At 42.1% G+C, this 21,926-nt stretch overlaps 1 protein-coding gene across 1 annotated transcript in view; it reads right to left on the bottom strand.

Annotated features, from left to right (window-relative positions):
• GLUD1 (glutamate dehydrogenase 1) overlaps nucleotides 1-21,152 on the bottom strand; it is a 30,612-nt gene extending 9,460 nt beyond the window's left edge. Inside the window, exons 1-6 of the mRNA XM_069864257.1 lie at nucleotides 20,648-21,152; nucleotides 9,600-9,680; nucleotides 8,696-8,751; nucleotides 7,742-7,805; nucleotides 6,026-6,120; nucleotides 1,430-1,609 (exon numbers count right to left, since the gene is read on the bottom strand). Coding sequence (XP_069720358.1) covers nucleotides 1,430-1,609; nucleotides 6,026-6,120; nucleotides 7,742-7,805; nucleotides 8,696-8,751; nucleotides 9,600-9,680; nucleotides 20,648-21,071 — 900 coding nt within the window. The 5' untranslated portion in view covers nucleotides 21,072-21,152. The remainder of the gene's footprint in view (nucleotides 1-1,429; nucleotides 1,610-6,025; nucleotides 6,121-7,741; nucleotides 7,806-8,695; nucleotides 8,752-9,599; nucleotides 9,681-20,647) is intronic.
• Nucleotides 21,153-21,926: the final 774 nt, after the last annotated feature.

Raw genomic sequence — 21,926 nt, 5'->3', positions numbered from 1 at the left:
TTGGCTGTCCCAATCACTTCCTTATCTTCCATGTGCCTTAGCTAGGGAGAGAGATAAGACTGACTAACCTGTAGTTCCCCTACAGATCTTCCTTCCCCCCCACCTTTAAAACTGGAGGTTTTACTTCCCCTTCTTCAGTCAGTGGGAACTTCACGATACCGCCATGACTTCTCAAATACAACAGATAGAGGTTTAGCAACTTCATCTGTCATTTCCCACAAGATCCATGGATGAGTCTCACCAGGACCCATGGACTTGTGCATCTTCACATTCCTTAGATAGTCTTGAACTTGACTGCCTCCTACAACGGGTCGTTCTTTGCTCTCCCAGTCCCTGCCTCTGCCTTCTGCACCTTGGGCAGTGCGGCTCAAGCCCTTGCCAGTGAAGACTGAGGCAAAAAAGTCACAAAATACCTCAGCCTTCAGCATATCCCAGATAACAAAGTCTCCCATTTCTTTCTGGAGAGGGTCCACTTTTTCCCTGGTCTTGTTTTATCACCAACACACCTACAGAAGCTTTTCTTATTGCCCTTTGATATCCCTGGCCTGATTTGATCCTATTCGTGCTTTAGCTTTCCTAACCTGATCCCTGGCTACTCCAACAATTTCTCTGTGTTCCTCCCAGGCTACCTGTCCTTGCTTCCACTTCTCCACAGGCTTCCTTTTTGTGTTCAGATTGGTCCAGGAGCTCCTTGTTCATCCATGCAGGCCTCCTGGTGGTTTTGGCCGACTTCCTCATTGGGATGCATTGCTCCTGAGCTCAGAGGAGGTAATCCTTGAATATTAACCCGCTTGTTTAGGCTCCTCTTCCCTGCAGTGCTTTATCCTGTGGTACTTTACCAAGCAGATCCCCAAAAAGGACAAAGTCTGCCCTCCTGGAGACCAGAGTAGTGATAATGCGTATTACTGAATACCAAGCCCCTTCAAAATTCAACTACATTAAGCCTGAAGTCTTATGAGCACCAAAAATGTGCCTTCAAACCTACAAATTTAGAATAAGATATAAGAATTGCTCATTCTGTAGTGGAACAAGAACAAAACTCCTGATTCCTTCTCTCCAAAAATTCTTCTTTCGCAGAACAGTGCAACAAACCATGTAGGCAGAAACAGCATCACAGCTTGCTGAGAAGCGTGCAGTCCCTTAAAGAACTCCTCTAACAGTATTTCATTTTGGTCTTTGCAGCCTGTGTTTATAAGGACTGGAGCTTTGGCTTTGTGCCTGTAGAGTGCAATCAGAAGTTCAGTTTTTAAAAAACAGGTCAAAATAAAGGGTACCTTTGCTTGAAAAGTGTTTCTAAGGTTTCAGAGTAAAGATTAACTAGGAAGTCGTAAAAGCTTAAAAAGGCATTTATTAGAAATAAATCCTGTTAGAAGCAGCTCTACTAGAAGTTTGCTTACTGCTTTTTCCCTGCAGTTCAAGGAAAAGTTACCTGAACAGCAAATGTTTTGTCCCCAAATCCCGGAGTCATTCCTAATATACTCATATATGATGCTTCATTGATGAAATTTTCAATTCCATGGAAGACACCACGACCAGTTGCAGATATACGCCCATGGATTCCACCCTGGCTGATGGGTTTACCAGTTACACACGCATGTGCATTAATATCCTGCAAAACAGCCAAGAATTGTAAGATATGGGATTAATCAAAGAACACCTGGAATAATAAGTTTTATATACTTCAAAGATACTGCAAAATAGGTATCTTGAGAGTCAGGACATGATATACTTTATTTACACTTAGTTTGTAAAGATTTCCTTCCTTAGCTTGTGGGAACAGCTTCTCAGAAGTACTCTAGCAGACAATGGAAAGGTTGTGTACTGCAATACTGGATACTGTCTGTAATTTTTTTTGCATTTAAGTGTATGTGAACTTCAGTCTATGGCTAATTAAATACCATGACACCTCTGTTGCACTGTTACCAAAGAGTAGACCTTCGACAAATCAAAAAGCTTAAGAGATTCATTTCTCAAAATTAGCTCCTATTACAGCCATAATCTCCATCATTATTCTTGACATTTTATTCTTTTACAGGGCTCATATCCTTGGAATGGTCACACCTAAAGCTGCTTTAGTGTTCCTTCACACCAAAGAATTAGAAACAATACAGGCCTAATACCTTCCTGTTGTCAGAATACACGTAAGTTTGATCTCAGAAGAAAATCCAGGATACGAAGATCTATGAGAAAAGTTAGGCAAGTATTTACTACTTTTGTTCAGAAAACCAATACATACCACCAAGATTATTGTTAATTTGGTGGTAATAAGATTAAATTTCCCACATGCTAGGCAGCCAGCCAAGATAAAACAGACTATTTTAAAACAGGGTTTTTGGTTTTTTTCAAATTGAAATTAATAACTAACTTGGAAACATTTCTTCCAGTCTAGACACTGTTTGGGTCTCCCTGTCCTGTCATCACTGGTTCCCATGCCCCCCACACCCTGGGAGCACAGTCACACAGTGGCTTGGCAACCAACACAAGTGAAGGAGTAGAGATGAAAGGGAATCCATTGAAATAAGCCTGCCAGCAGCCGGATGGGTTTCTATTCCAACAGCCACATTCACTGGGAGGCTCCCTCCTCTCCCTCACTTGTGCCAAATGCATTCACATGCTTGTGGCGTGAGTGCAAGATGCTTGGTGAGAGGAAGGAAAGGAATGGACAAAAGTAAGTGGAGACAGAATGGCAGATGACAGCTAGAGCCATAATGGAAACAAAACCCATTTATTGTTTGAAAGCGATAGTGAGTTAGTGAGTTAACCATACAAAGCCAGAGAAAACCCCTCCTCAGAAACAACTCGGGTGGATGCTGGCCTTGCCACAAAATTCCCAATCCAGTTTCCCAAAATATAGCTATGTTGCTCTCATTAAGCTGTATGCTCCCTCTGGTGGCATATTGACTAAACAAGATCCTCAGTCCTGTTTTCCTAGGAACAAACTTGCCCTGCTGTTTTGAAGTATTTTTAGGTTTTCATTCTGTTTCAGATTGAAGCTACATTTCAGCCTTTGTGCATTCAAAGAAGGAAGTATGTTTTACAAATACTCAAAGAAATACAGCCTCCCACCATATAGAGAATGTATTTATTAAACTCCCTCCACATCCCAAAAGTCAGCTGGATATGCCAGGAAGTACAGATGAGTGGAAAGGATGAATTTAATCAAAAACTTTAGCCATAAATAAACCACTGATCTAGCAACTTAAGATGGATTTTCTGGAACAGTTAACGAGGTAGTTATTAAAGACTTGCATGGTTTGGCAAGGAAACAGAGCATGAGGCAGAACAGGTCCAGGTCTTCTTAAAGTCACATATACAAACCATGGTTGACATCGAAGTCCTAAAAACCTCATGTTTAAGTCCATCAAAAAAAATGTTAAAATGCATTTTGGACCCAAAAGAAGACCAAGGCTTTTAATGAGAAGCTTGTAAAATGGCTAATGGCTAGCATTAAAGACTTCAGTATTAGTACTTAGTTGGCAAAGTTCAGACATTGAGTTTCTGCTCGTTCCTTAACCCCTCTCCATGCTGCAACAATATTCTCCTTGCCTCTCCAGCTTCCTGGCTCTGTATGTCAAATTTCAAGTAGTCTTTCCCTATCTGTTTGTATCTGTTATTTGGTTTTTCCTTTCCACTTCAAGCTCTCTGAACACATCTGCGTGCAGCCACAATGACTCATCAGATCTGTAGATTTCTCAGGCAGATCCCTCTCACTGAGGAGCTTTTTCTCCACTCAGCTGAACAAAGTCCCTTGTATAGCATCCACCTGTTTTCTGAATTATGGTTAGCTTCACTTTGTTCAACGACCATTTTCAGCTCTTGGTTCCCTTCCCTCCTTCCCCCATGGTCACTTCTATGTATTTGGTATTTCTCAATCACCTTTATTTTTGTTCTTGGTGTCTCAAGCAGATAGGTATCTAAAACATCTTCCTCTGCAAACTGGTTTTGATAGATTACTCCACTTTAGATTACTCCACTTTTTACAGCCTTGTCAGAGTTCTCACCTTTTCTATACCTGGCCATTCTTCACAGTAGTTCACTATGGCTACTGTTCTCTCTTCCATGTAGAAACAAATAACTCAAAATTAAGTAAATATTTTTTTCCTTATTTCAATTATTTAAGTACACAAAATGTACCTAAATCAGAAATATACACAAATTGGAAAAATGCACCAAAACTCAGGTTTCTTTATTCTTCAAGAAGGATATACCATCATGCAGAGAGAGTCAAGGAATAAAAGAAGCTGGTGTAGCATAATTCAAACAGTATTTGTAGCCTCAGTAGTTGTTTGTTTTCTTTTGTCACTGAAGCGTGTGTATGTGTAGGACTACACTACAAGCTGAGAAACTACAAGGCAGAAAGAATGAGCAATTCAGCCATTTAAAAATCTCTTGATAGTTTTTAATAGGTGGAAAACTCTGAAAAGCATCTGTATAAAACTCCATGCGAACCATTAACAACAGACCAAATCTTAAAGCAGGACGTGTGCAGTGAGCCTTCCACATCAGTCATAATATAACAATGCTGTTGTATCAGTGAAACACATTTTAGTGCAATCAGTTAAATGTTAAAACTTACAAGTGCTTTGAGGCAGTACTTTCCCTAAACATTGGAATTTATGACTGAAGGAGCAAATTGCCTCTCTGCACATTGAAGTTTTTTGCAGTCATAATTGACTTTTTATCAGGTTTAAAGCTTTAAACTAAAATATTTATGTTTACATACATAAGTAATAAAAAGCAAGTAATGTTTCAAAGTGATATCCCTATCCAACAGCTCTGTAGAAGTGCTTTAACTAAACTAATGAGCATGCCACAGCCTATTCTGCAACCATTCCTCTCTTCTCCCCTGTAAAATACCTTGGGTTGCATTTCAGATCTAGAATAACCTGTGCCACCCCATCCTCCTATTGTTAAAAACACCAGGCTGCACAAAACAAGTAGCCTGCCAAGAGACTTTCTCAGGAAAGCCAGACACATCTCAAACAGACATGCCAGAGCGCTGCACTGGGTGGCTCTAATGCCTTACTACCAGGAACATGCAGCCTGCTGCATTCCTGAGGTTGGAAGGGACTGCAGGAAGTGAAAAGTCTTCTCAATTCAAGAGAAGCTGGGAGAGGCAAACACGTAAAAGCTTAGCGTATTAACGCACTGATATGAAGGTATGGCAAGACTCCTTAGCAAAGCATGACCTGCTGCAGTAGCAGAAACATCTGAAAGAGAAGCTAGAAAGTTTGGATTGCACAGGGAGTAGAGCATTAAGAAAGAAGTTGTCCACAATACACTTTCCTTGTTAAAAATATACAATAAAATTGCTTGGTCAACAGTCACTGTTTTGGTACAGTCAAACCAGGTACCAATAACCCCAGCAACATAAGGAGAAAGGCCAAATTAAGTGCTAGAATTATAAGTTAACTTTAATTTTTTTTTTTTTTTACTGCCTTCTGGGCAAAAAAATTGTATCGGTGTTCTCTTGCTTTACATTCTGGAGAATTTGCTGAATGTCTACACTGATTACTTGCTACTGTTGAGGGACCAATCTGTGGAGTACTCCCACAGATTGTACCACCAGTGCACACTTAATTTATGCTGTCTCTTGAACAACCAAAACCATGAGCATTTATTTAATAACATTCGTAAATTCAGTAGTCCAAAACGGAAAGATTCAGTACTTTAAGACTACACTAACTATTATGAAATCATAGTTTAAACAACTTTAAATTAGTACTTATAGTACTAATAAAAAACACAGGGAAGTGGGAGAAATAGAAACCTACTTTAGACTGAGCATGAGACCTTTATAAGCACATTTTCTTCTTGTTGAGGAGCTGCAACCAGTAACATATCAAACAATTTAAGCCTAGAATAACCTTAAAGCTATCTTTCCTTAACTGTACCCTAAAAACTTGCCACCAATTAAGTTGCTACAGTTTGCAAGAATATATTTAGATACACAACTAAATAAAATTATGTAATTAAGCAGCACGGTAATAGATTTATAGATAAAAAGCCTTTGCTCAAAACTCACATAGTGTCCTATGGTATTGGCATAGGTGTCAGCAATCCAGGACATCTCCCTTTCCCCTGTGCTCATATCAGGAGCAGGCACATCAACACCAGGTCCTGTTGGCAACAGTGAAAATAGCTTTTAACAATCAAACATGAAGAGTTATCTTCAACCATTATTCCCCTGGGAACTGGGCAGGGCTTGGCAAAGAAGAAGTGTTTTCCCATTTAATCATCAGTTTATTATGCAACAACAGATCCTTCTGGATTTAATTCAGTTTTAGATGCCATGTCACATTTGTACAATGTTGTCATCCTCCAATCTTTCACACAAGCCGTTCAGCAAAATGAATGTCAGTTTGTCAATAAGAAGAGTAAGATAATGCATCAAAAGCTTTTATTTTTTTTTGATGACCATTGTTGTAACACCAGGAAGGGCGCTATCTAGGTATGATTTCTATACACCATAATGGTAACTGTTTTGTTGGTGGTTTTTTTTTTGCTTACATTAGTGTTTCCTTTTTGTTCCTGGTTGAGTATAAAAATAGAATATATGCTGTTCCCAGTCACTGCACTGTATCACATACATTTCGTTTTACTGCTCACTTCTAGAAAGATGTTATATCTTGCTTGATGAAATAAAGCTTTGAAAGAACTTTCACACATCTTTTGCAATAAAAAAATTCTGTCTGTTTCTACCAGATAACTAAAAATAGCATCTGCCCAACCTACTTAAGATCAGGGGGACTGGCTCAGCAGATTTCCAATGCAACTCTGCCTCTACCAACTTATTTTTAAAAGTTGTGAAAGTCACATAGTACCAACCACAGAGGCAAAAAGGAAAATAAATTTAATCAAATCATCTTATTGGTCACTGGACTAACAATCTCTACAGCCAGCACAGTGAAGAGTTACATGTGACTAGGGTAGTAGATCAATAACTGTGTTTACACAGAAGCCTGATTTAAATGACACTCTGGCTGAAGAGCAAGAAAATGCAGACAAAAGGATACACATTCCAAGGGACAGTTAGACATCAGGAACACAAGACAGACCTTTAACTCAATCTGTGCCTTATTATTCACATAAAGAACCTCCTCCAGGTAAAGACCCTCCATCTAATAACAAGTTGAGCCAGTAACATTTAGCTTTCTCCATAAGAGACTTCCAGAGAGCAACTCCAGACAGCAAGCTCTCAGAACAACTCAAGATTGAGAATCTGAATGAAACACCTGCTAACATCACAGAGACTGAGGTTCTGTTATGACAGGCACCTACGCTTCTCTAGCAGCCTGTGGTTGCCAGGGGTGAAGCCATCAATGTTTTCTGGGGTGGATCTTCTACTTCCTTCCTCTGTTTCCTCAGATATCTGCCAAAAGCCTCAACTGAGGCGACAGGAAACGGCAACAGTGAAGAGTTTGATATTAGAGATTAAAATTGCAACAAACTCTGCCACAATTATAACCTACCTCTAAGAGAAATCTGATTTATTTTGGATCCTGTGAGCTCAGATTCTGTGGCTTTTCATACAAAAGGCCACCAGAAAAAAAGTTAAGACAGTCCACTTTAAAATGCACTCAGATGCAGTGACTCAGTTATTTGTGGCTCTTTGCTGGAAGTTCTATAGTCAAATTATTTACAGCTCTCAAAAATATGGTTATGTAAGGATACTATCTAGTGGATGATGCAAACACACATTAAACCACTCAAATTTTAACAGCAATATTGCACAACATACCAATAAAGCCCTTTTTTGCCAGCTCCATGGTAAACCTTCTTGTGATCTTTTCCAATTCATTGTCCTATAGAGAAAACAACAAATATCACAACAAATCATTAGTGTTTATGCATATTTGCTAGAACTTATGCCCAAGCATAAAACACATGCCTTTTTTTTTTTTTTAGAAGAAAGGACAATTCATATGTTTACATAATTTATACGCCACTCCTTCACACACTCTTGATGTTCAGGTAGCACAAGGGAACATTTCCTTCCATACATTCTGATCCATGACAAGTCAGGAGTGTAGCACGGGAAGAACCTGTGCTCTGCTTGTAGCAGAGATTTCCAGCAAACAAACCTGATATCCTACGTGACAGATTTATAACCAGCAACAGCAATAGCTGGCCTGACAGTTGAATAACCAACACAGGAGAACGACTTCACATAAATCCTTACAGGAGTTTCAAGCTTAGAATATCTGTTACGTATTCTAGTTTTTCTTTCTGTACAAGTTATTTTAATTAGGGCAAGAAGGCAAGCCTGCAGTAAACTTTATAAGCCAAGTTAGTTATTATTCACACTGGACCACTGCATAGAAAGGTTTAATGGAGCATAAAACTATTTGTTAAAATAAAAATATTAAACTTTTTCGAAAAGTAATTTAATTTAAGCCTTTATTAACAGCATCAACTAAAAAAATCAGGTTCCAAATTATTTCTAGTCTCCTGACTTTAAGAAAAGAGTAATAAATTAAATAATTGAATAAATTAAATAACTGTTTCACCTCTGAAACATAGAGCTTTTAAAAACTCTTTTCCTAGTCATTGCATGCACAAGCTAAATTCAGCCTTAACAGAGGGAGAAGTGGCAAGAAAGTTTAAGTAGTCCATAATGCCCATAGAAGAGCTTTTTTAACTGGCTGGCTTCGGTACTGCAGATAACCAAATTTTTATCTATGATTAAGCTTACTGTGTAGTTCTTGGGATTGATCTTGACACCAGCCTTTGCCCCACCAAATGGCACATCTACAAGAATGCAAAGGAAAATAATTTTATTTTTTCAACAATAAAGGCAGAACACATCAGTAGTGTGTGAGTAATTTTATCTTTGATTTTAGCAGTGAACTTTGTTTTGCCACATTCAGGGCTTCACAGGCATAAGCTATAACCTGATCTAGGTACTCCTATAAAAATGAGAAACCTTTCAAGAGCAGCTTGAAAACAAGTCTTTGAAACTCAGAAGTTCATTATACAAATTTTGTATCTTTCAAGCCCTGGTATTTGGCACTTGTAGAAACTATAGGTTTTACAGTTTTACATTTTAGTGGCTTAGCTCAAAAATTTTACTTTGCAAGTCAAGTGTCTGTGTATGGATATTAAGAAAGTTTCTTTACTTAGATGAAATGTGCAGATCTTTTACAAACTCTGCTACAATTTAGGGGCCATGTATGATTTATACTTCATTATAACCTACAAAGGAATTCTATACTTCTCTCCATAGCTCCCCTGCCTGAATCCTCTACAGCCTCTGCCTGTTCCCCCTAAAATTACCCCCCTCCTAATCTCAGTTTTTCTTACTTTTATTTGAGTTCAAGAGGCAGTACTTTTATGTGAGGGGCTAGGTAGCGGAATCTGGATTTTACAAATGAAAATGCAACTTTATTCCAGTAGCTACAGTTACATCAGAGGGAATATGTAATATTATTTTGGTCACTATATATTTTTCCAATTTTGCTACACATTTTAGCCAGAGATCAGTGTCTAAAACTTAATTTAATCCTTTAGATACTTTTTTGGGATTTTTTTCCTGTAAATTACATCAGTACTGATTGCAATTAAGGATTGTATTCTTGCTTGAAAAAATTATCACTTACCAACCACAGCACATTTGTATGTCATCAGAGATGCTAAGGCTTTGACTTCATCCACACTAACATCCAAACTGTAACGAATACCTGCAAAAGACAGAGGAGAAAAAAAAGGAATTCACTGAACAACTTCATAGGTATAAATTGGGAAGGCTAATTCTACAGCCACCCATAACATGCAGGGATGCAATTTATCAACTTATTTGCTTCAAGACTTAAAGAACAAGTCCCCATTTTCCTACTTGGATATCTATCTTCGAAGAAACTAAAGACTTCAGTAACACTCTATTAAGTAGTTTAACAGCAGTACTTGACTTTGGAACAAAAGTAAATACTCAGAGGGAGGAAGATGAGCCAAGCTGGAAGGTAACTAAGAGCAGAGTTTAAGAGACTGAAAGTTCAGCAGCATTCCACAAGACCTTCGGCTTTGGGCTTCATTCACTGTATATGCAAGATGAACTTTATTCCTGAACATAAAACTTATCTGTACAGGTTATAATCACAATCTCCTTGCTGCGGTAATGCAAGCTCTGTTATGAGCCTTCTGATACATTGGCTATGGTCCAACAAAACCTGATGCAGCCTCAGGGCTCTGGCTGCCAGGCACAACCACATAACAGAAAGCAGGAAGCTGCTCCGTTAATTTAAGTTTGTTCAAATCATTTTGATGGAGTAACTCTACCCTAGCAAGCATACGTGACCAGGCCACCCACTTACACCCGTGTGGAATCCAGCCCACGCCTGCTATTCCCTGCTCTGAGTCATCCAGCAGAACCACAAGTGTGTGCGGACAACTGGTCCAGAGAACAATTCAAATTGCTGTGGACTGATAGCAGTTTGGATGCAAAACAGGTGACCCCAGACTTCAAGGCAGTTCAAAACTAAGTGGAAAACAATGAAACAAAGGTAGGGAGATGTGTCACCTGCCTGACTATTACCAGTCTTCCAAAAATGGCTTGTAGCTGTCCAATAAATTGATTGAAATAAAAATTAAAATTCACTTATTCTGGAGGTAGTTCCAGCGTGAAAATATTTAAGCTAATTGATAAGGCCCACATATAGAACTACAGCAGCTCAAACACAACATTTAATATCACAACGCCCAAAGTCACAGGGCCACAGCAAGATCCCTACACACATCAGCTTTTACCCAAGCTTCTCCTACATCTCTAAGATACAACAGACCCACGAAGAATTTACTATCCCCACCTCTACTCCTAAAATCCTTGGCTGTAGGCTACACCAATTTGCATGGCAGTTTGTAGGAGGTACAGAGTGTCCTTTAGAAGCAAGGCAAGGCACAACGAATTTCCTATTATGCAAAGAGAAAATCACATTCAGGTCCTCATAAGTGAAAAAAGGGCCAGCACCCATTAACCAAACTGAAGCGCTGTGCTGCTATGGAAGCCATTCCTGAATGCTCTGGAAACAATCCCAGTTTCAAAGGAACTGAGAGCTGCTCAAATAAATCTGAGGGCCAAGTGCTGCTTTCTTTTGTGAATTCAAATCGGTAAAAGAAAGCACCAGGCCTCTGCAAAACTGAATTTAAATTTAGTATGTCCATGGGGGAAGGGTGGTCTGCAACAGCAAACTTGTTTCTGACTTCAGAGCTGTAAGCTGTTCACGTCTGTGCTTTCAAGAACCTCCTCATAGGAAGCAAGGTTCAAAATTCAAGCGGAATTTATCAGAGCCCAACAGATCAAAGTTACAATGTACATGTTTAACACCCCTTACTCAGACCCCTCAGGAGTGTTTATCTTCCTGTGAAGCCCCGAGCAAGAACAAATACTGCCTATGGCACTGACTGTCCTGCCTGGGGACACCGTTCCCTCTCGGCTGAGCAGGCACTCTGGGGACAGGTCTCATTTGAGCATTGCTCAAGCCAGCCAAGTCTGAAGCTACAGAGATGAACTCTGCCCCTCCACCCCAGCTGAACTAGGTCACTGTGTATTTACTCAGCCCACATATTTATTCAAACTCCAAGCTGCATACACGAAGCAGCTTTGCTCTAACTACACTCCTACGGCACACAAAATGTTGTTTATTGACATGTTGAAAGCAGCAGGAGTCTAAATAGTTTAGGATGGCTATTTCGTACAGGTTTACCAGGGATGCAAAATACAAAAAGAGAGAGCAGCCCCTTCTGCACGTCACAGGGAAGATGAAAAGGGATCTGAAAAGGTGAACAAGCAGCAGTTTAACTGGAAGACTCAAACATGCGCAAAATAGTTACGTCTACACTTTTAGTATTACAAGTCAAGGACTAATATAACAAAAATTGAACATTCATACAAAGGGAAACAGGAAAAAAGCCCCAAGACTATCAAAGCACTGTAAGGCTTTCAACAGAGATGCCTATTTGTCACCCATGTACACGTACCAGAACAGGAGAAACTTCTAGACTTGAGGCCAAAACTGTACCTTTTTTGGACAAGTTCATGTTTTGGAGCAAGATTTATCTTCTTTTTTTTAGTCTTTTAAACAGCTTTAATTTAAAAGGTTTGTCTGCTGCTCTTATCTCATTAGGCAGGAGACTAAGACATTCAGAGTTAGGCTGACTTAGTTTGTCACTTAAAAGCACTCATCACAGCATCAGGCATAGTTCAGGGTGTGGCTTCCAGGTTACCTGGCAGGTGTAATGATTTTTCCCCCTTTTGTGGCATAAGTGGATAACAAGACATGCTAACATTTCATTCTTTTTCACAATTTGGCCAGCTACTGTTTTCCAGGAATTGTTATTACTCTACAGGAGCTTCATCTCTTGACAGGGAAGTTATTTGTGCTAAGCTGTTAGGATTGATGAGAAGCAGGCATCTGAGAACGCTGTACATTCCATCTGCCAGGGGATGCACAAAGATAAAAGACTTAATTTCTTTTCTATTTGGACATCAGTGAAATTTAGTTTGACAGCTTCCTAATTTGGCAGGAGCATTGCCATGCATTTGCATGGCTCTTCTGGCAGTATTACTATGCATTCAATAGCCTGAGTCTAAAAATGGACTGTACAGAGACAAAATACTGGTGGTTTGTGGCTTTGTTTTTTTTAAAAAAATAAATAAATTCTTAATACATAAGCAAGTCACTGCTATGCAGCAAGATTATTATGACTTTTTTAAACCCTGGCAAGTCCCATGCAGTCAGTCTCTGGAAACTTGTGACTTACAGTAAACTAGCTACAAAAAAATAGTTTGAAGAAAGCCTCAAGTTACAGTATGACTCACTGCTATGGAAAATACTTTTCACTGGAAAACATACAAATTCTTGTTCTAGTTGAAAATTCTCTTTCCTTGCCACGCCCCAAGAAGTTAAACTGTGCTGAGAGAGACCTTGTTTATCTATGCACAAGACTTGCTAGACGAGGAAGTGTTCTCATCTTAATTTTGTTTCGCTACTGCTCAGTATAAAGACAAGACTTTATCACCACATTACAGCATCTATGCTTTTATAACTTTATGATCTGTATTTTGGAGATTGTATACTTCCCCTAGCTATTACCTCTTGCACTAAGCCAAATAATTGTTTTGGCCAAAGCAAAGCGTGCTCATGATTTAAACTTAGTTTTTTGGGTAGATGCTATAGATTAATTTTCACTTTTCCAAAGGGAGATAGCAAAGCACTTGAAATACAGTATTTTTTTAAAATAAATGTCAAAGCAGCGGTTATCAGTAAGACTATTTTGGATTCTATAATTATAGCAGTCAGTTATTTTGATCAGTAGGTTTGTACTACGGAGTGTGCTAACCGGCATCTAACAAAGACACTGACTTCAGAGAAAACTGGCACCACATCCCACTAGTACAGAATCACCAATTTTTCAAGGATGACTGCTACCTTACCAATATGACTAAAAACCTATGTTTAGAGAAGTCAGTGTAATCATTTCCTGATCTTCTAGTGCAGTCATGTCACACCATAGTGTCTGCTATAGCCTCACCACTACCATGCGTGAAGCATTCAAAGCCTCAAAACTAAAGTTGCCATAGTAACAGTTCAGCCCAAAACACTTGGTAAACTACTCCGCACTAAATATCTTGCAAATCTTTGCAAGTCTCTTAAGTTCCCCAGAACGCAAACCAGATTTGTGTCTCAGTCTGGACTATTAATACCAAACCAAGGCTTTTGTCCTGCTTTGACATCAGCATTTTCTTCTATGATCATCTTTTGATCTTTGAAGCTGATCTGCATCCTTTACAGAGGATGATTCTTGTTAGAACAGTGCACTAGCTTTGCTCACCTCTGTTTCCAAATGCCTCCTTATCAGAAGTGTTTCAGGGCAGCAGCTACCCTACACTCTCCGTACAGCACTTGGCAAAACACACCTCATGATCTCATCTTATACTTATTAGGACTGACTACAGCCATCTTAATCTCCTAATTATCAACACAGGATTCTGCAGTGTCTCTATGAGTTAACAGATACCTGACCCTGTCCAAAGCCGGACATTACACCCGGAGTCCAAAGAAGCTTCAAGGAAGATGCTCACCTTGCTCAAACTATTTAGCAAAATCCCTAAACAAAAATCCATTAATAAGCTCCAGCATTTATTGTAATGCCTTAGTTCCTTGATGGTTTAACTCTGGATTATGCTTAACATTTACACATAGATGAAGTTTGGGAAGCAAAAGAGACGATTATGCTACTATCAAAATCTGTGTAATCACTGACACCTAACATAGCAGGAACCAATGCTCTAAGCCATCATTAGACTCTTTCAGAACAATTACATTTTTCTAAATCCAGAAAAACAATCCAGCCTTCCCTACAAGGAAACTGATCAGTCTTATTTAACCATTTGGAAAGTGTGGTAAACAGTACCATGACAAATGTGTAGTTATTGAAGACAAAAATTCCAGCCAACCCCAAAGAAAGATGAGTAACTCTGTGCTGGAAAACAAGAACATTCCTAAATTCAATTCACCAGCTGCTAAGAGAAGAGCCAAAAATATTTATCTCTTCCTACACAGCATTAGCCAGCCATAACCTGGAGTAGGAAAGGGATTCCCACAGGGACACATCCCACCATTCCAGTTCAACCAGAAGTATCTAATTTAGTGAATATCAAGGTACTCAACCAGAGATAATACTTCAGTATACCACTTCTTGTGTACTTTGGATAAGCTTTTCTATTCAAAATATACTTAAACACATACATATTTATTTCTTTCCATGCCAAGAAAGGAAAGTGTGGTGCCCCAGGAAGATGTTTCATTATAAATGAAAATATAGGAAATTTAGTATTCCACCAGGCAAGCACATATTCCCTGAATCCATGCACTTAGAACATAGCTATGGAGTCTCACCTACAGAACTACCTCAGCCCTACCTAGAGGCTTAGGCTGCTCACTAAACTGCACTCAACACTGCAGTATCAAGGGCTGATACAGGGAGATGCAGTAACGCTACTTCCATGCAGACATGAGTGCCACGTGCATGGGTGTGCGGTGCAGAGGGCGGAAATAACACACAAACTGGCCCTGGCAAGTCTAAATGCCACAGAGGACAGAAAGCAATAAGCCACCACAGTGCTGACATGAAGCAGGAAAATTCCATGTTCTGCCTGTGAGTTTATCTCCTAACAAGATGAAGCTGTTGCAATTCACACAAAGAATACCTGTTAGGATGACCCAGAGAATAGGAGGGAGACAATCATGCAAGAGGTTCCCCTCCTCACTCTCTTCAACGTGTTTATCCAGAAAGCCCGACGCTGAGAGGTATGATCTCTCTATAAATAGACAAGAAGCTAACAGTAGCAAGGGAAAACAACTATTTAAGATCAAGGACAAAGCTGGCTACTGCACAAACAATATGAGCTAATCATAAGAAAAAGCTAAGACTGCAAGGATTCACAGCCAGGAGAGTAAAGCAGGAATATCAGAGCTAAAAAACCCCCAAACAAATAAAAAAACCCAAAACCCAAACCCAAACCCATACGGTTCACAGAATTGCACCTAGTTTATTGAAGGACAGAAAAAGCCTAGGACACTCATTCCTTGCCTCATTTTTTTTTTTCAATTTGCAATTGAAATATATATCCACTCTTGTACTAATTGTCAAGTTGAGAACACTCTACAATAAGAAAACAGAAACCTAGGAAAATAAAGCACTCATAAGCTTTAGCTGTAACACTGCAAGTGTTGTCACAGTTAGGCCAACCACTTTTTCCTGTAAAGCTCTCCTATTCCTTTGACATTTGATCAGTTTCCAGATTTCAGTTGGATTACATAGGGTTTATGTCACAGCTTCATATGCCGTATGGTCCCCAGGGTGCATTTCCATGTCTTACCATCTAAGACACCTGGGCCAAAGACACAGCCTCAGAACTTTTATCCATGCATGACTTAAAAAAGCAAAGCCATCAATACAAACCCAGGTTAAATACAACTCTGAAGTGAAGATACTTTTCATCACTAATTCTTATTTCCCCCACTTACAGAGAAGAATAAGCAACATCACAGTAGCCAACACATGGGGTTGTACTGGTCCAACCCTTCCATGTAAAGCTTCTTTTGCAAGTACAGTTACCATCATGACGTATGTAGAGCTTCAGGCAAGGTAATGTGTACAACAAAGGCTGTATGATCACCAGGTAGAGATGGGTATCAGCCACAGACCTCTGCAATCAGAAAACCGCAGCAAGGGTAGCATGAGTAAGTGTCACCTTATGCAGCAAGAAGCATATTAACACAAACTCAGAAGTCAAGTGAGGAGGATAAATCCTGACAGGCAGAAGAAAAGATGTCAAAACCTGGAGACGGAAGTTTTGTAATACAGAATACTTCCTTCCACTGATCAGCCAAGGCAGCACCACACAAGAAGTCAGATTCATTCACCTCCAAGCCAAATGAGTAAATAAACTACGAATCCTCTGCCTTTATATACAGACAGTGAACTCTGAAGTAACATATGACAGTTTTTCAAAATCCCTATGTAAATGAAAGTTGGACTAAATCTAGTCTGGCGCTAAAGATGGCGTTAAAGCCTTTTGGAGCTGAGGAAGCCACTGAGACTTGTTTAAGGTAAGCAGAAACAAAAGGTTAGGCTGCTCACCAACTCCGATATATTTGGTTTCATTGGTAATAGGCCTACTGCGACAGTCAGCAAGCACCTGAAAAGAACAGCTTAACCGGTTTTTGCACCTTTCATAGGACCTGATCAAATTATTTACAAATATTCAGTATTTTCAGTGCGAACTGCCATACGGAGTTCTCTGTGCTCAGCCATCTCATTTCCCATAGCCTGCTGGGCTCAGCTTGGTTCTCTAGGCAGCTGTCAGTGCAGTGAACAAGAGCAGCTGTGGTTTCCTGTTAGTGCTGGCCACCAGCACGCAAGTCACCACGTCAACAAGGGAAACAGTGATCTGACCCACAGTACTAATTTCAGCTACACCCAGCGTCAGTCCAGTTGTAAGTTTGGATTGTAAGCAATTCCAGTTCCAGCACACAAGAAAACTGCTTATCTCCATGATCACAATGGGATGAGGAGGTATCTAACTACATTTTCCTTTCCAGCAAACAGTAACTTTGCAGAAAATGGAGTCTTTAAAATCTGGACTTGCATGCTGGACGCACTGTGAGTCCTACCACTTCAATGGGTATACTGATGACCATTCTGTAATGATTCCCAAGTCACAGAAGAGAAGCACACTGAAGGACAAAGAATAACCACCTTCTCGAGTTGCAAAGTTTCACAACCCCCAAAGTATAATCAAGGATCAATTTCTACAACGATAACACAGTGTTATTTCTGGGTTCTCTCCACAAGGAAGAAAAGCCCCCTGGGCTATAAACTAAAAAGAAAGCTTACTTCAGTACTTAGTGCCAATTTTCCTGAAAACCCTCTTCTCTTAACTCTATAAAGAGCCACCTGCACCACTGTGTAGCAACAACTCTGTCTGACAATAAAGATAACTTGTGTTTCTACACCTGTTTTGAGGCAAGAGAAGAGAGTAGTAAAAGCCATTAAATAGTTTCCTAATTGTATTATCTGTGCTTAAGATTGTTAGAACTTAGGATACTAAGAGTATCATACTTCTTGAATAGAAGTATGACAGTCAAGTTTCCCACCCAGGTGTAAAAGTTTGCTTGTGCAAAAGATGCAAGATTTTGAATTTGCTCTCATACAGCCTAACCGATGTGGTCTGCCATTCCACGTCCACATCAGGCCACAGTCACCCATTCAGTCAGAAGTCTTGTTTTCAAATGAGGCCTCTTCCAGCATTCACTCTGCCAAGTTATTTCAACTTGCAGGCAACAGAGAAGGAGGTACAGAAGGACTACTAGCCGAGGAGCTGCTTCAGGTCTCACAGCAGGTATCTGCAGGCACCTGAGAGTTTTAAACTTGCTTCAAGAAGACCAACCTCACGTTAAGAAGTTTGGCAGTTTCCAGATTTGGGCTGGAATAGTAAGCAGGGGTTGTGGTTTTACCCTATAAGAGAACGAGCAGGCAAAAAAACTGGAAGCGACGTCTGTGACAGAAGGAACATAATATAACTGCTGTAACCTTATGCTAAAAACACTTAGTAGAAACAGAAGGTGCTGCTGAAGTGCAGATAATTCAAATGATTTAGTCCATTTCCTCAAGTAATTGAGCAGCCTCCGGGTTTAGAGCGTTTAATTCGAGGTTTTCAATCTTATTTAGAGCTTACAGAAGTAACATGCAATCACTAGTGAAGTATTTTAGTGTGGGTGTATAAAAAGAAAAGAGGAGCAAAATTAAAGGAAGACAGCCTTTAAAAATGCCTAAACCAAATTTTTTTCCTGCATCCTACACTTGACCTTTAAAGAAGGTCTGATCTTTTGTCTAATCTGCATACAAAGCAGTATTTAATATTCTTTAAACAGAATCTTATACCCAAGCTTATTAGTAAGTAATAAAATGAGTACACCACGTACTTTCTCTGTAAATGTACTTATAGATGTAAAGCCAAATTTGATTATAATTGCTGTAACACGTAACCCTCAAGAAGTACAAGAGAGAAGCATCTGAAGTACAACGTTCCTCAAAAGAATGACAGAGATGACAAAGCATCCCTACATGCTAGTGATTACGCAGCAGTAACTGAAAGCTATCTCTTTCTTAGCACAAAACACAGATACTTAAAAAAATTAGGTATGGGAAGCCTTACTTTCTTAAATTTACTTTTCAGTAAGCACAAAGTTAAAGTTCAGAATTCTGCATCTGAAAAGATCTGAAAGCCATGTACCTCCTACTGCTCTGCATACCTTCCAGATGTCAACTCTCCCCTTCTTTTAAAGGGTGGCCTTACAGCCTTTGGTGTTTCTTGCTGCTGTGATTTACTCGCATTGAGCACAAGACACTTCAGTAAGTTCTCCCATATCATACAGCTATGGAGTTTGAGCCGTATTTCACAAGGCTTTGCAGCTCTTCCTCTGTAAAATCTGCTAGCATTCTGGTTTAATTAAATCATTTGTAGACAAACACTCAAGTTCTTGGTGCATTTGCAGTAGATCCAATGAGCCACAAAGGCAGAAATATCTTCACCACCCCTTTTCTTTGCAGTTCAGACAGAAACGTTCTTTCTCCAACGTTTTTTTTTCCCCACTCTAAGTTTCAATCAGTCTGTCTACCCTGATCAGATGTTCCATTTAAGTTTACTACAAAGCTAGAACTGTCATCTGATGACAGTGAGCAAATTCCTAGAGAGCATTAGAAGGTGAAATTCACTTATGATCACTGCACCAAGAAGAGTGGAAAGCAACCCTCTTGCAATTCCTTCTCCAAACCCACAAGGGGGTGGGGAGCAGCACAGGAAGAAAAGGACAAACTATGAGACTTTCTATTTCTTTTAGCTGTCATTTCCAAGTGCCTTAAAATTTACAGTTCTAACTTCCCATAAATGCTCCCATGTTTGCTCCAGTGTAAGCACAATACGAAAAGCTACCGAAAATCAAGAAATCCTGTTGAGGATTTCAAAACGTATCACAAGAGAAGGTATCCAGTCACCTCAGTAGTGTCTTTTGTTCATGTACTGAGTACTGTATAAGTCTTTGTTGCTACATTAATTCTCTGCAGTTCTAAGAAATACTATTGTAAAATATTATAAGTTATCATATGTTAAATACTAGCATGTTACTTAATTTACCACCAAACTGTATTTTGTTATGCAAGCAGGGATCTTGAGTAGCACAAGCTACACCGAAAAGGACTTCCAAAGCAGCAGCAGAAAGTAACTTAACCTAAGCAGTGACAAAGAAGCAGAGCAGTAACAACCACTGTTTTAAAAGAGATTACAGCCACATGTGGCTTCACGCAGAGCAAGCTTCGGCCACAGCTCAGGCTGATGCTGCTGGTAGCTCTTGTACCAAGTCATCACCAGCAGCTCAGTCAGCCTCTGTTGAGCAAGAGCTACACTTGCCACAGGATGCTCGGGACGTGTGACTTCTGAAAGCCAGGAACCACATTAGCAGGATAAACTGTGCTACAAAGACAAAAATCGCTACGTCCCACCAGCTGAACTGATTATGAATGCATTTAGCCAAGAATACCCTTCCCACTCTGTTCTAGAAGTCAGAAGTCTCCACTGATAAGACAAAACCACAAAGCTGGTTTATGCTGAAGAAAAACAACTACAGGTGTCCCTCAGCATGAGTGACTCAGGAGCTCTGATCAGCATTGGAGTCCTTACCAGGACTGTGTCTCAAACCACAGCTGCCGTGGTCTGTAAATCCCGAGCAAACACTTCCAGCATGGAGCTCCCATACTTTTTCCAATATAAAGCTTGGAGTGGGACGGAGGGATCGCAGCTGGGGTAACCAGGAGGGCACCGCCTGCCCGGCCCGAGGAAGATCCCTCCTGGCTCTCCCTGGGGCTCCAGCTCAGGGAAATGGGGAAGACTTGATGACTTCCTCGACGGAGGTTTCCTGGGCGAGCACAGGGGGCTCGAGGACACACATGGGACACATCCTCCAGGAGGGAAGGAGGGAAGGAGGGAAGGAGGGAAGGAGGGAAGGAGGGAAGGAGGGAAGGAGGGAAGGAGGGAAGGAGGGAAGGAGGGAAGGAGGGAAGGAGGGAAGGAGGGGCTCGCGGGTCTCACCTCCCTTGCAGGGGGTGCGGTGCTGGCTGTGCTGCGCCCGGTAGCCCTCGATGACCTCCCACTCGCCGTTGTCGCGCTTGATGGGGAAGGAGACGCTGAGCACGTGGTTGCAGGGCTTGATGATGCGCAGGATGCCGCGCACGCGGTGCCGCCGCTCCTCCATGCTCTCGCGGGTGCGCAGCCCCTCCACCAGCTTGTCCTCCACGATGCTGGCGCCGCGGTCGAAGAAGCCCTCGACCATCTTGAAGAAGTTGGGGTCGTCCTCCTTCTTCCCCGCCTCGCAGTACCGGCGCCGCGGGGCGGCGGCTGGAGCGCGGCTCCACGCCGACACCGCCGCTACCGCGCCCCCGCCCGGCTCCGCGCCCGCCAGCGCCGAGCCCGCGGCCAGGCGGGACGCCAGCAGCTCGCCCAGATACCGGTACATGTCGCTGCCCGAGGGAGCGGGGCGGGGGTAGCGGAGCGCGGCGGGGCCGCCGCCTTTAAACGGGCACGGGGGAAGGGGGGGGCGCCGAACGGCCGCGACGCCGCACTGCGCATGCGCCGCGCCACGCCCCCGCCGCGCCTCGCTGGGGGCGGGGCATGAGAAAGCCACGCCCCTTCCACAGTCCTGACCCCGCCCCCGGTACGCGCGCCTCGCGGGGAGGGGCGGGGCTTGTCTAGCGGTGGGCGTGGTTAGCGCTCCGGCCTCGCCTGAAGGGGCGTGGTAAGATCAAACCACGCCCACAGACCGCACAGGCCCCGCCCCTGAAGTGGTTCCCGCCCTGCGCGCCTACCGGGAAGGGGCGCGGCATGGTCGAGACACGCCCCCCTGGGCGCTCTGGCCCCGCCCCCTCAGGCCTCTCCCGCACCCGGCGCGGCTCTCGAGGAGGGGCCGGGGCGCTCGCGATGGGCGGGGCACGCTCTAAGCCCCGCCCACCGCCCGGTCCCGCCCCGTCCCCGGCGCGCGCAGTGGGCGGGGCACGAGCCAAAGCCCCGCCCCCGGGCGGGAAGGCGCCGGCCGCGCGCGGCCCCGGTAGGTGCGGGGGGGGCCCGTCCCGCAGTGCCCGCCTCGCCCTCGCCGTGGCCCTCGACACGCGGGGCAGCGAAGGCCCTCGCTCGGCGCCTTTCCCCTTCCTCTTCCCCTTCTCCCTTCCCCAATGCCTCCCGTTCCCATCTTCCCCCCTTTAACCTTTCTCCCCTCCTCCCCCCTTCTCTCCTCCCCCTTTCCTTTCCTCCTCTATTTCTCCCCCTACCCTCCTTCCCCGTTTTCCCTCCCGTCCCCGTTTTCCCCTCCTCCCTT

This window comes from Phaenicophaeus curvirostris, chromosome 9 (genome assembly GCF_032191515.1).
Source record: "Phaenicophaeus curvirostris isolate KB17595 chromosome 9, BPBGC_Pcur_1.0, whole genome shotgun sequence".
Lineage (NCBI taxonomy): Eukaryota > Metazoa > Chordata > Aves > Cuculiformes > Cuculidae > Phaenicophaeus > Phaenicophaeus curvirostris.
Note: the sequence above shows the minus strand (reverse complement) of the source record. Positions and strands in the feature narration are given on the sequence as shown.